This window comes from Ictidomys tridecemlineatus, chromosome 12 (genome assembly GCF_052094955.1).
Source record: "Ictidomys tridecemlineatus isolate mIctTri1 chromosome 12, mIctTri1.hap1, whole genome shotgun sequence".
NCBI classification, from domain to species: Eukaryota; Metazoa; Chordata; class Mammalia; order Rodentia; family Sciuridae; genus Ictidomys; species Ictidomys tridecemlineatus.
Genome location: NC_135488.1, coordinates 91360748 through 91373043, shown reverse-complemented (window position 1 = coordinate 91373043; position 12296 = coordinate 91360748). Strand labels below are relative to the sequence as shown.

At 39.0% G+C, this 12296-nt stretch overlaps 1 protein-coding gene and 1 pseudogene across 2 annotated transcripts in view; both read right to left on the bottom strand.

Moving 5' to 3' along the window:
- Window positions 1–667: 667 nt before the first annotated feature.
- Window positions 668–7437, bottom strand: LOC144369402 (small nuclear ribonucleoprotein G-like; annotated as a pseudogene). Its single transcript, XR_013429045.1, has 2 exons — window positions 3231–7437; window positions 668–2988 (listed from the first exon to the last, which is right to left on the bottom strand). The product of XR_013429045.1 is annotated as a small nuclear ribonucleoprotein G-like (transcript).
- Window positions 7438–7589: 152 nt separating this feature from the next.
- LOC101967464 (galactose mutarotase) overlaps window positions 7590–12296 on the bottom strand; it is a 49757-nt gene continuing 45050 nt past the window's right edge. The window contains exons 5-7 of the mRNA XM_078029338.1: window positions 11821–11962; window positions 10176–10350; window positions 7590–8781 (exon numbers count right to left, since the gene is read on the bottom strand). Of these exons, the coding sequence (XP_077885464.1) occupies window positions 8704–8781; window positions 10176–10350; window positions 11821–11962 (395 nt within the window). The 3' untranslated portion in view covers window positions 7590–8703. The remainder of the gene's footprint in view (window positions 8782–10175; window positions 10351–11820; window positions 11963–12296) is intronic.

Here is a 12296-nt window from a genome sequence, read left to right as displayed (position 1 = left end):
TAAGAAAAGTCAGTAGAATAAAGGAATAAAAAAATTCTGAATTCAATAGTCTTATATAATACTAGCAATAACTAGTTAAGAAAATATAATAAAAAACAAAGTTCCAAATATACATCTTATACATGTATTCCAAGAATAATAAATTTCACAAGAAACATAAACTCTACAAAAAGAAAACCACAAAACTATGCTGAAAGACTTAAAAGACTTGACTCTCCCACATAGAATCATTAAAACTATAAAAGATAAATTTATCTAATATTAAACCTAATGCAATTGTAATGAAAGTTCTAATAGGCTTCTTGTTATATACATTTGTCAAGTTGATCCTTAAATTATTTAAAAGAATAAGTACTCAAGAATAGACAAGACAAATGTGAAAAATAAGATGAATGAGAGTAGCTTACTCTGTCAGATATCAAAATAACTGTAGAGATAATCAATAAAATGGGTTAGAGAATACAAACCCAGACCCAAGCAGAGCAGAGTTATTCAGGACACTGGTTAAGACAATTAGTGTGTGTACATAAAATTTTTAACTTAGATTTCAATGTTACACAGTACATAAAAATAAATTCCCAAAGTTGATCAAAAAATCTGATATTTAAAAAAAGAAACTATTAAATATAGGGAAATATTCATAGAACCTTGGAATAAGTTTTGCCTTTCTAGTCAAAGAGTTATAATCTATAATTCTTATGATCTGTTTTTAAAATACTCATATACACATATAGATAGGCATATGGGAGTTGGGATTATAGTGGACTTTCATCATCTGTTTGGATTTTGGAGGTTTTAAAATTTTGTATGATTATTTTTGAAATAAAAAACAGGCTAACAAAAACCAGTGCTGTAATTTGTGTCTGTAATGACCACCTAAGTCCTGTGTGTTAAAAGCTTGGTCCCCAGAGTGGTACAGTTGGGAGGTGGAGAAAACTTTAAGTGGTAGGGTGTAGTGAGAAGTCTTCAGGTCATTGTGGGGCATGCTCTGGAAGGGATCCTAGCCCCTTCTTCCTCTCTTTCACTTTGGGCCCATGAGATGAGCAACTTTGCTCTGCCACACAACTTTGCTCTCTCCACCAGTAAGTATATGCCACCTTGCCACAGATCCAAAAGCAATAGGCTGTAGACTGAACCTCCAAAACAGCAGGCCAAAACAAACCTTTTCTCTATACAAGTTGATTATCTCATGTATTTTTATAGTGATGGAAATCTGACTAATAAAAAAGACAAACAAAAAGTATATCACGTACCCTGATGCAATATATGAAAACACTCTCAGAAGATACTGGCATAGGCAGCAAGGTATATAAAATGCATCAAAATTTCTGGAGTATCAAAATTTGTCAGTCTTAAAGTTGTCACTACGTGGATATAATTCTTGATGCACTTTAGATTGTGAGTGGTTCTCACAATAAGTCATTCAGAATTGGCCCAACATTCCAGGAAATGTTGGACCAATCTACAGAGCAGTAAGATATGATCCAAAAACTAGGGTTTTCCTATCTTTATATTTTACTTTTGTTTTAGTGCCGTGACAATGTGCTTTCATATTTAAACTGTGGTCAATAAAAGCCTTCAGTTGTCCTTCTCATTCCTAGTGACTTTTTTTTTTTTTTTTTTTTTTTTTGTGGTGCTGGGGATCAAACCCAGGACTTTGTGCATGTGAGGCAAGCACCCTATCAACTGGGCTATCTGCAGCCCCCCCTAGTGACATTCTGATGAAATCAAAATCATGGTGAAGCCTGGTATTAATCTTAAAAACTCCTCACCATTCTAATGTGCAACCAGGATTGAAAACCACTGCTGTATGATGCTAGTTCACTGTTGTGAACTGTCTGTTATTGGGCAGATTAGCCTAGTTTATCACTACTTATAAAAAGGAAGTTACAACATGTGATTCAAGGGAGAGTGTGTCCTTCTCTTAAATTTCCCTGGTCTTTATGCTGGGTGAAAGGGGCGTAAACTGCATTTTTATTAGTACCAGTAGAGGTCACTGTGCTCAAAGAAAAATACTAATCTAAAAAATAAATTCTATTCAAGAAATGTGAAGCAATATTTAACAGAACTATTAAGTTATGCCCAGTAGTAAAGTAATTCCAGGCTTAGCCTCTGTGTACAATTGTTGCTTCAAAATATCTGAAGGTTCTATTATTAGGTACATACATAAGGTTATAACAGTCTTATCTTGCTAATATGTTGATCCTTTGATCATTTATGAAGCATAATTTTAAAGCTACCTAATGCTATCAATACAGGAATGGATAAATGGTAATCCATACAATGGAAAAAAAAGGATGAGGTCAAATAATACATACAATATCCTGCTTTTGTAAAACCCAAACCATATATATATATAAACAACAGTGAGTTCTGGGAAATAAAATATGTGTGGGAGTGGAGAATATTTAACTTTTTAATGATTGGTACAGTTTGAATTGCCAAAGACAAAACTCTTCCTTTTGCAATTGAAAAAATTTAAGGCACTAAAATGAGGATGGCTGGAAGTCACTATCTTCTTGAAAAAAAAAAAAAAAAAGAATCAAATTTACAGAAAAGTTGCACGGATAGCTCCAAAATAGCACCAAATACTCCCATACACCGTTCAAAGGTCCCATTCAAATTTTGCCACTTGTCTCAGTAATGCACTTCCTAGCAAAAGGATCCAACCTGGGCTGGGAATGTAGGTCAGTGATAGAGCATTTGCTTAACATGTACAAGGCCTTGGGTTTCATCCCCAGTGACCTGATTTTTACATCATATAAACAGGCCCTTTGAGAGAGGAGATGCATTTCTGAAAGTCATTATACTTGTTCCAAGGCTTCTAACATGCTGATAATGTATATTTCCTCAAATTAGACTATTTAGGTATTATTCGGTTGCCCACTAGTTGCCATTTCCACACATTCATCTGTCAAAAGATTCATAAAGGGATCAAAGCCCTGCAAAATTCCTTAGACATGTCTGCCACTGTTTAATTTCCATAACCTTTTTTTTTTTTTTTTTTTTTTTTTTTTTTTTTTTTTCTTAAAGAGAGAGTGAGACAGAGAGAGAGAGAGAGAGAGAGAGAGAGAGAGAGAGAGAATTTTAACATTTATTTATTTTTTCTTAGTTCTCGGCGGACACAACATCTTTGTTGGTATGTGGTGCTGCTGAGGATCGAACCCGGGCCGCACGCATGCTAGGCGAGCGCGCTACCGCTTGAGCCACATCCCCAGCCCCTCCATAACCTCTTGTCCACAAATGTTTTCAGCTCAGGAGGGAGACCTTTGCTCATGGCGTCTTCATGGTAGGCTCAGATGCTTTGAAATGGAATCGTCCTGTAGTTTTTTATGTCGTACTTTTTGTAAACTACCAGTATTTATTTTATTTGGCATATGCTACTGAGTTATTCTGCCAGCTATCCATTATTTTTTTTAAATATTGATTTTTTTAGTTGTAGTTGGACACAATACCTTCATTTTTATGTGGTGATGAGGATCTATCCCAGGGCCTCCCATGTGCTAGGTAAGCACTCTACCACTGAGCCACACCTCAGCCCATTATCCAGTATTTATTGACACTAAACTTCATCTTTCAAGGTTGGATTGTCATTGTTCACTGAATGGTCACAGTAGCTCAACCTACATGGTATGCCATTTAGTCCTTTTTTTAAAATATTTTATTTTTTAGTTTTCGGCGGACACAACATCTTTGTTTGTATGTGGTGCTGAGGATCAAACCCGGGCTGCACGCATGCCAGGCGAGCACGCTACCGCTTGAGCCACATCCCCAGCCCGCCATTTAGTCTTTATAGTAATGTTTGTGGAATTATTTAAATATTCTTTTTCTTTTTTTCCCCTAATTGCCAATTAGGTTTCAATGAACAGCCTTGTCTGAATTTCTTTATTTCTTTATGTTAGTATTTTTACAAAACATTTCTAATGTGGAATTGTTAGATCATGAATTTTAAAGTTTGTCAGTACAGATGGATTCTGCTAAATTTCCTTCCAAAAAAGTTGTATTTATGTTTCTACCAATTGTGATGGAGAGGAAATTCTCCATTTATCAACACTGTATATTATGAATCTTAGATTTTTTTTCCTCTGTCATAGGAAAAATTGGGGAGTTTCTTTCTTTTTAAAATATTGTGCCAGTAGAACATGCACTGAGTTTCTTATTTATGTTTCGTGCTGGGGATTAAATGCAGGCCTTGCACATGCTAGATAAGCACTTTGCCACCAAGCCACATCCCCAGTCCTTGCACTGGGTTTCTTATCAAAGGATTTGGAGATGTGTTTTAGATCTGCTACTTTCTAGCAGTATGCCTTTCTCCAGCTAATAACTTCTTCACAAGGACTTTAACACCTATCTTACAGGGAAGTAAGGATCAGATGAAAGAATCCATTCAAACACTTCCACAGCCATTCCAATGAAGTGAGAATGAAGAATTAGTAGAGGATAATCCTGGCAAAGTGCTAACAGAATTTAATTGTCCAGAGGTTGTAGGAGTTCTAGAGTGATCTAATTAGGCCTCCATACCTGTTCAAATCCAGCCAGGAAGAGAAATAGAACAAAGCTCCAGGCTCCCAGCATTGGTTATTCAGTGCTCTGGCCAGTTTGAGCATTTGTTGTCCACCCTTTCAATACCCTTCATCATAGTCATAGGGAGGGCCTGGGCCTGAGGAGAAAAGAACTTGACAAGTGGCCCAGCTTGACATCCTGCCCTACAGATATATATTCATCTCACAAAGTCTAATCCCTTTGTCTCATAGGTGACAAAACAGGCCAAGTAAAATTAGTAGTACCAAAGATAGTGCTCAGTGCTCCCAGCTCTGTCATGGTGCAATTTTTAAAAAAATTTAATTTGTTGTATATGACAGCAGAGTGCAATTCAATTCATATTACACAAAAAGAGCACAATTTTTCATGTCTCTGTACACAAAGTAGAATCACACCATTCGTGTTTTCATACATGTACTTAGGGGGTAATGATGTCCGTCCGTCTCATTCCACCATCTTTTCTATCCCCATGCCACTTCCATTCTTCTCCCTCCCCTTTGCCCTATCTAAAGTTCATCTATTCCTCCCATGCTCCCCATCCCATGCCATCCTCATTGTGAATCAGCATCCTTATTTCAGAGAAGACATTTTGGCGTATGGTTTTTTGGGATTGGCTTACTTCACTTAGCATTATATTCTCCAACTCCGTCCTTTTACCTGCAAATGTATTGATTTTACTCTTCTAAGGCTGAATAATATTCCATTGTGTATATTTACCACATTTTCCCTATCCATTCATCTACTGAAGGGCATCTAGGTTGGATCCACAATTTAGTTATTGTGAATTGTGCTGCTATGAACATTGATGTGACTATGTCCCTGTAATGTGCTGTCGTTAAGTCCTTTAGGTATAAATCTAGGAGTGGGATAGCTGGGTCAAATGGTGGTTCCGCTCCCAGTTTTCCAAGGAATCTCCATAATGTTTTTTAGACTGGTTGCACCAATTTGCAGTCCCACCAGCAATGTAAAAGTGTGCCCTTTCCCCACATCCTTACCAACACTTATTGTTGTTTGTATTCTTAATAGCTGCCATTCTGACTGGAGTGAGTAGTTTTAATTTGCATTGCTCTAATTGCTAGAGATGTTGAACATTTTTTCATATATTTGTTGACTGATTGTATATCATCTTCTGAGAAGTGTCTATCCAGTTCCTTGGCCCATTTATTGATTGGGTTTTTTGTTTTGGGGGGCTTAAAATTTTTAAAAAAATATTTTTTTAGATATACATGAACAAAATGTCTTTATATTTTGTTTATTTTTATGTGGTGCTGAGGTTTGAACCCAGTGCCTCACACATTTAAGGCAAGCACTCTGCCCCTGAGCCCCAGTCCCAGCCCAAGATTTAAAAAATATATACATGTGGATATATATATATTTTAAAGTATATATCTATATTTTAAGTTGTTGATAGACATTTATTTATTTATTTATTTATTTATTTATTTATTGTGCTGAGAATCGAACCTAGTGCCACATGCATGTCAGGCAGTGCATTACCACTGAGCCCCAACCCCAGCCCCTAAAGATTAGCGCTCTACCTGATGTGCATGTGGTAAAAACTTGCTCCCATTCTGTAGGTATTCTATTCCCTACATTCATTGTTTCTTTTGCTGAGAAGAAACTTCTGAGTTCGAATTCATCCCATTTATTGATTCTTGGTTTTAATTCTTAAGCTATAGGAGTCTTATTAAGAAAGTCAGGGCCTAATCCAACATGATGGAGATTTGGGCGTATTTTTTCTTTTATTAGGTGTAGGGTCTCTGGTTTAATTCCTAGGTCCTTGATCCCCTTGAGTTTTGTGCATTGTGAAAGATAAGGGCTTAATTTCATTTTGTTGCATATGGATTTTCAGTTTTCCCAGCACCATTTGTTGAAGAGGCTATCTTTTTTTCCAATGTATTTTTGGTGCTTTTGTTTAATATAAGATAATGTATTTATGTAGGTTTGTTTCTGTGTCCTCTATTCTGTACCATTGGTCTACATGTTTATCTTGGTGCCAATACCATGCCATTTTTGCTACTTTAGCTCTATAGTATAGTTTAAGGTCTGGTATAGCGATGCCACCTACTTCACTCTTCTTGATAAGGATTGCTTTAGCTATTCTGGTTCTCTTAGTTTTCCAGATGAATTTCTTGACTGCATTTTCCATGAGGAATGTCATTGGTATTTTGATTGAAATTGCATTAAATCTGCATAGTGCTTTTAGTAGTATGGTCATTTTGACAATATTAATTCTGCCTATCCAAGAACAAGGGAGATCTTTCCATCTTCTAAGGTCTCCTTTAATTTCTTTCTTTAGCATTCTGAACTTTTCATTGTACAGGTCTTTCATTTCTTTCATTAAGTTGATTCCCAAGTATTTTATTTTTCTTTGAGGCTATTATAAATGGGGTAGTTTTCCTCATTTCTTTTTCAGACGATTGGTCACTGTATACAGAAATACCTTTGATTTATGGGTGTTGATTTTATATCCTGTTACTTTGCTGAATTCATTTATTAGTTCTAAAAAGTTTTCTGGTGGAATTTTGGGTCTTCTATGTATAGAATCATATTGTTGGCAAATAGTGCTAATTTGAATTCTTTTCCTATCCATATCCATTTAATTTCTTTAATCTGTCTTATTGCTCTGGCTAGTGTTTTAAGAACTATGTTAAATAGAAGTGGTGAAAGAGGGCATCCCTGTCTTGTTCCAGTTTTTAGAGAGAATGCTTTCAATTTTCATGGTGCAATTTTACATTACACATTTATTAGTCTCTCTCGTGAAAGGACACATTGCCTCACACATTCAAGGCAAGCACTTTGCCCCTGAGCCCCAGCCCCAGCCCCAGCCCCAGCCAAAGTTTTCAAAAAAATATATACATGTATATGTATAAGTATATATATGTATTTTTTTGAGTTGTTGATAGACCTTTATTTATTTATGTATGTATTTATTTATTAATATGTGGTGCTGAGAATCGAACCTAGTGCCTCATGCATGTCAGGCATCATGAATGCTTTAAAAGACCTAGCATACAGAGTAGGTATTCAGAAAATCCATGCTGAAGTGAATTTAAAAATTGTATCTTTGATTTATTATTGGTTTCAGAGAAAGAGGAGGTATGGAAAGCTCAATAGTTTGCCAGCTTTCTCTGGGAAAATGCTGGGGCGCCTATTGGAGAACATAGAATCCAGAACACACACCATATACTTGTTCCATTCCCCAAAGTCCATGCCTGACAAAGAAGAATGAAACAACTGGAGTCTTCTGGGGATGACTTCATTTCAACTGATTGTAGTAAACAATAGTATAAAATATATTTCTTTAAAAAGCACCAGCCCACACCCGTCATTCATGATTTGATTATTCAGGAAAAGAATCTCCAGCCTCATCTACATAAACACAACACTGCTTCCAGTATAAATGTTAACTCCAAAGGCAGGGAGTCTAAATGATGGATTCTTTATGGGTATTTGAATGGTTTCTTACAAAAGGGAATCTCAGAAGAAAGGCTGGCTCCTAACAGAGCAGGGACCAGATCCCTTTTTAACCCTTCAGTGACTCCTGGAATGCTCTGGCAGACTGGGATAGGTAAAGAAGGGGACTTTAATTTGCATGAACTAAATTTAAGTCCTACTTAAACTTTTTACCAGCTTGCGGTGGGTCACTCAACCTCTGTGCCTCAGCTCCCTCACTTGTCAATTACCTCCTACAGAGGCTCCATCTGCTGGCATGGTGAACCAGCTCATATGACCTTGGAAAACTGTAGAGTGCTACCCAAGAGTAAAGCAATTTGATGTAAAGGAGGAGGAGGAGACAGAAAAGCAATGAGAGCAACATCACAGAAACAAAGATGAGAGATGGAACCTACAACAGTGTATAAGAGTCCCTGGACACCACTTCTGGGCTAAGTTCAGGCCTTAGATGATGACATTGATGGTTGGGTTCACTTGCCCTTTGAACTGCACAGAGAATAAAGCTTGGCATTAGACATGGTCCAGAGCCAGTCACTGGAAAAGGAAATCAATATTCAGACCAATTATTGTGACAGCCACCATTTGTATGATTTAGCACGTGATCACTTTTAAATCCTCTAAATCTTCACCTTGTCTCTGGACAGGAGACAGGCTGCTGAGGGGGCCCAGGCATGGGCATGGACTAGGATGTATCTTCACACTTCCTCAAGCCACAGAAAACTTGAACCAGGTGGTATGGTTGTACTCCTCCCCAGGACTCAGCAGCACAGGAGGGAAGTGGGGCTGTGAAGGGAAGACAACACAGTTACACCTCACTAGCCAGGGTTGTGCCATTTGCCATTCAGGGTGTGCTTCTAGACCAGGGCTCTGTGGGTCAGTGCCAGTGTGGAAACAGTAGTATTGGTTTTCGATGAGATAAAGAACCATTCTGAACCAGAATGAAAATCTAAATCACCAAGCACAATTTTTCAAAGCAAGACTTTCTTGCTGGAGGAAGTAGTTGGTTTATGTTATGGTTTGGATGTAACGTGTTCCCCAAAGCTCATGTGTGACAATGCAAGAAGGTTCAGAGGAGAAATGATTGGGTTGTGAGAGTCTTAATCCAATCATTAAATTAATCCCCTGATAAGGATTAACTGAGTGGCAACTGAAGTGGTAGGGTGTGGCTGGAGGAGGTGGGAATTGGGGATATGGCTTTGGGGTGGTATATATTTGTATTTGGCAAGTGGAGCTCTTTCTCTCTGCTTCCTGATCTTCCACACTCTTCCACCATGATATCCTACCTCACCTTGAGCCAAGGAATGGAGCCTGATGTCTATGGATTGAGGCTTCTGAAACCATGAGACCCTAAATAAACTTTTCCTCCTCTACAGTTGTTCTGGTCTGATTCTTTTAGTCACAGCAACAACAACAAAAAAAGCTGACTAAAACAGTTTACAGCCAGGCAGGGTAGCACATGCCTGTAATCCCAGTGGCACGGGAGGCTGAAACAGGAGATCATGAGTTCAAAGCCAGCCCCTGCAATTTAGCGAGGCCCTAAACTACTCAGTGAGATGCTATCTCTAAGTAAACTACAAAAAAGGGTTGGGATGTGGGTTAGTATTTAAGCACCCCTAATATGGGATGTGGCTTAGTTTTTAAGCGCCCCTGAGCTCAATCCCTGATACCAAAAACAACAAAAAAAGTTTATATTCTGATGCAAGGTGAGAGCTCCTTATTATAGGCTGGCACTTTGAGGAGAATTGCTTCAAATGATAGATAAAAAAGTTATAAAGAATCTAATAGGATGAAATGTAGGCTCTGCTTAAAAGTGTGGTTGCAGAACGTGGTTATTGACAAACATTATAGGGGCTGGGGTTGTGGCTCAGTGGCAGAGCACTCGCCTTGCACATATGAGGCACTGGGTTCGATCCTCAGCACCACATAAAAATAAAGAGATCATGTCCATCTACTACTAAAAAAATTTTAATAAAAAAATTATACTGAATAAAGGTTTCAAAGATAAAAAGTTTAAGCTTTTTAAAAACATGTAAATGCCACATCAGCAGCTTTCTTTGGGTTTTCTGTTTGGAATGACAGAGAAGAAAACAAACATGGACTTTTGAATCATACAGCTTGATTTGAGGGCTGTGACCTTGGACTCAATACCACTCTATCAAGGCAGCCTGGGGCTTTACCTGGTTGACTGCATCAGGCCAATTCTGGGTCTCAAGACAGAAGCCAGAGTGCTTAGGATAGATGGCTCCATTCTTGCCCTTCAGCGTGCCATTCAGGAAGTTGCCCGTGTAAAACTGGACACCAGGCTGGGTGGTGTATACTTCTAGTACCCTCCCGCTTCCAGCATGATACACCCTGGGGATAAAGACAAGCCACATGTGAGTCCAGAGCAGAAAAGCAGACAGAGAGGGGTAGAAATGGAATCCTCTTTGGGACAGGAATCAGACCCAGCCACAGAGAGGGGCAAGATGTATGGAGGAGAGACAGGTAGGAAGGAAGAATATGATGGAAATTCTTACAGCCTGAGAATGGGGCATGAGAAGGTGGTTTCAAGGATCCTCCATGGCAACTTTTCACTCTGAGCTTGGCTTCTTTGGGGAATGGCAAAACGGATTGACCCCAGCCAGCTGAGGTAGGGTGGAAAGAGAGGAACCAGGCTGGAAAGAAGCAGTAGGGGCTCTAGGACCTCATGCATGTTGGACAAGTGCTCTCCCACTGAACCATATCCCCAGCACATAAGGCTGAGATTCTTTTTCACGGAATCAGGCTCTCTGCTTGGCCTGGAGAGACAACCAGCCACGTCTTTTATAAAAGAGAAGAGATGTTTTTATGAATTAAACTATTCCCTTCCCAGGGGCTGGAGCAGGCTGGTTTTAGGTCTCTTCTGTAACAGTTTTGCTAGGGGCTGTGGGTTTCTTCTGATAAACTGTGTCCTTTATAAACAACAACCAGGCCTCTATAGGGGTGAGGTCCTTTCTGGTTCGATACTTGCTGTTGATGAATTAGAGATAAAAGCTTGAGTCTTAAGGCACAATACGTGCATGAAATAGTTAAGACATCCACACAACTTGCTGTCAAACAAGAGGCTCAGGGAAACATGTTTGGGGAAAAAGGGGGGCAAGATTTGAATCAACAGGGAGAAGGCAGGGGGTTCTTTGGGTGGGGGCAGTGAGGAGAGACATACCCAGGAAGAAGGTGGTTCAAACAGATAGAACACAGGGGGCCTTGGTGCTGGGGCTTGGAGGTGGAGAAGATTTGTATAGTTCTTTCTGTCTGTATTATAGAATTTGAATCATTTTCTCTGCTTTCTTTAAAATCCATTGATTCTACAAACTTGTATGGATTATTGCCAGTGAAATGGTACAAGGAACTGGGAATTCAGTGAGAAGGAAAGAGCATGCACACAGGCATCTTAGCAGACTGGAGACTGAGGTGGTAAGAGCTGTGAGAGAAGGGGAGCCTCCAAGTATACACAGGGGTGGGCAGGACATGAGTCACAGATGATCAAGTACAAAGGGCTCTGGAAGGTCAAGGAAGGCAATGGGGACTTCAATCAGGAAGCTTTAGGGCTTCTAACAGAAAATGGGCCTTAAAGAACAGGCAGAGAAGGGGAGAGATGAGATGCCACCCAAGTAGGGGATACAGGGATGACGGCAGGCCAGGGAGGATGAATTCACCAAATTCATGGGAGCTTTGAAAAGATGGGGGATGTGGTGTTTGGTCCTCTGTCATGTTGTAAATGCTATCAATATGGTCAGGCAAAAGGCTCCTCAAAGAATTGGTGTCTCTTCTTCCCTCAGAGGCAGGAAGTGAAAAGGACCTGACCTTGCACAGAAATGCTTTTCTTTAGAGCTCTTCAGACAGAAATTATGGTCAAAGCCACCGAGGCGGAACTCTTGCAGATGTTTTCCAAGCTGCACTGGCTTTCTTAGGTCGAATGCAGTTCCTTGCACTGGCGCAACATCTCCTGGTAGAAAGAGAACAAAGGTGATTAATGCTCAGATCAAGCCTTATATACAGCACCCAAAAGACCCACTGGCTCTACCCTCTCAGGCTTCATTTCAATTCATAAAGGAGACGAAAGCCCAGATCCCAAGGAGAATCAATTATTCGATTTCCTTGATTAGAATATGCTATTGATTATAAAATGCAATAGATACAATATTCAGAGTCATTCAAGTATAAAATGTACAAGAAATAAGGAAACATGTTAATTTCCATGAAAGGTTAAGTTACATAAAGGTGATGGCTGTGTTAACCTTTAACCCAATCACCTCATTGATTCTCTTTTTTCTTCCTTC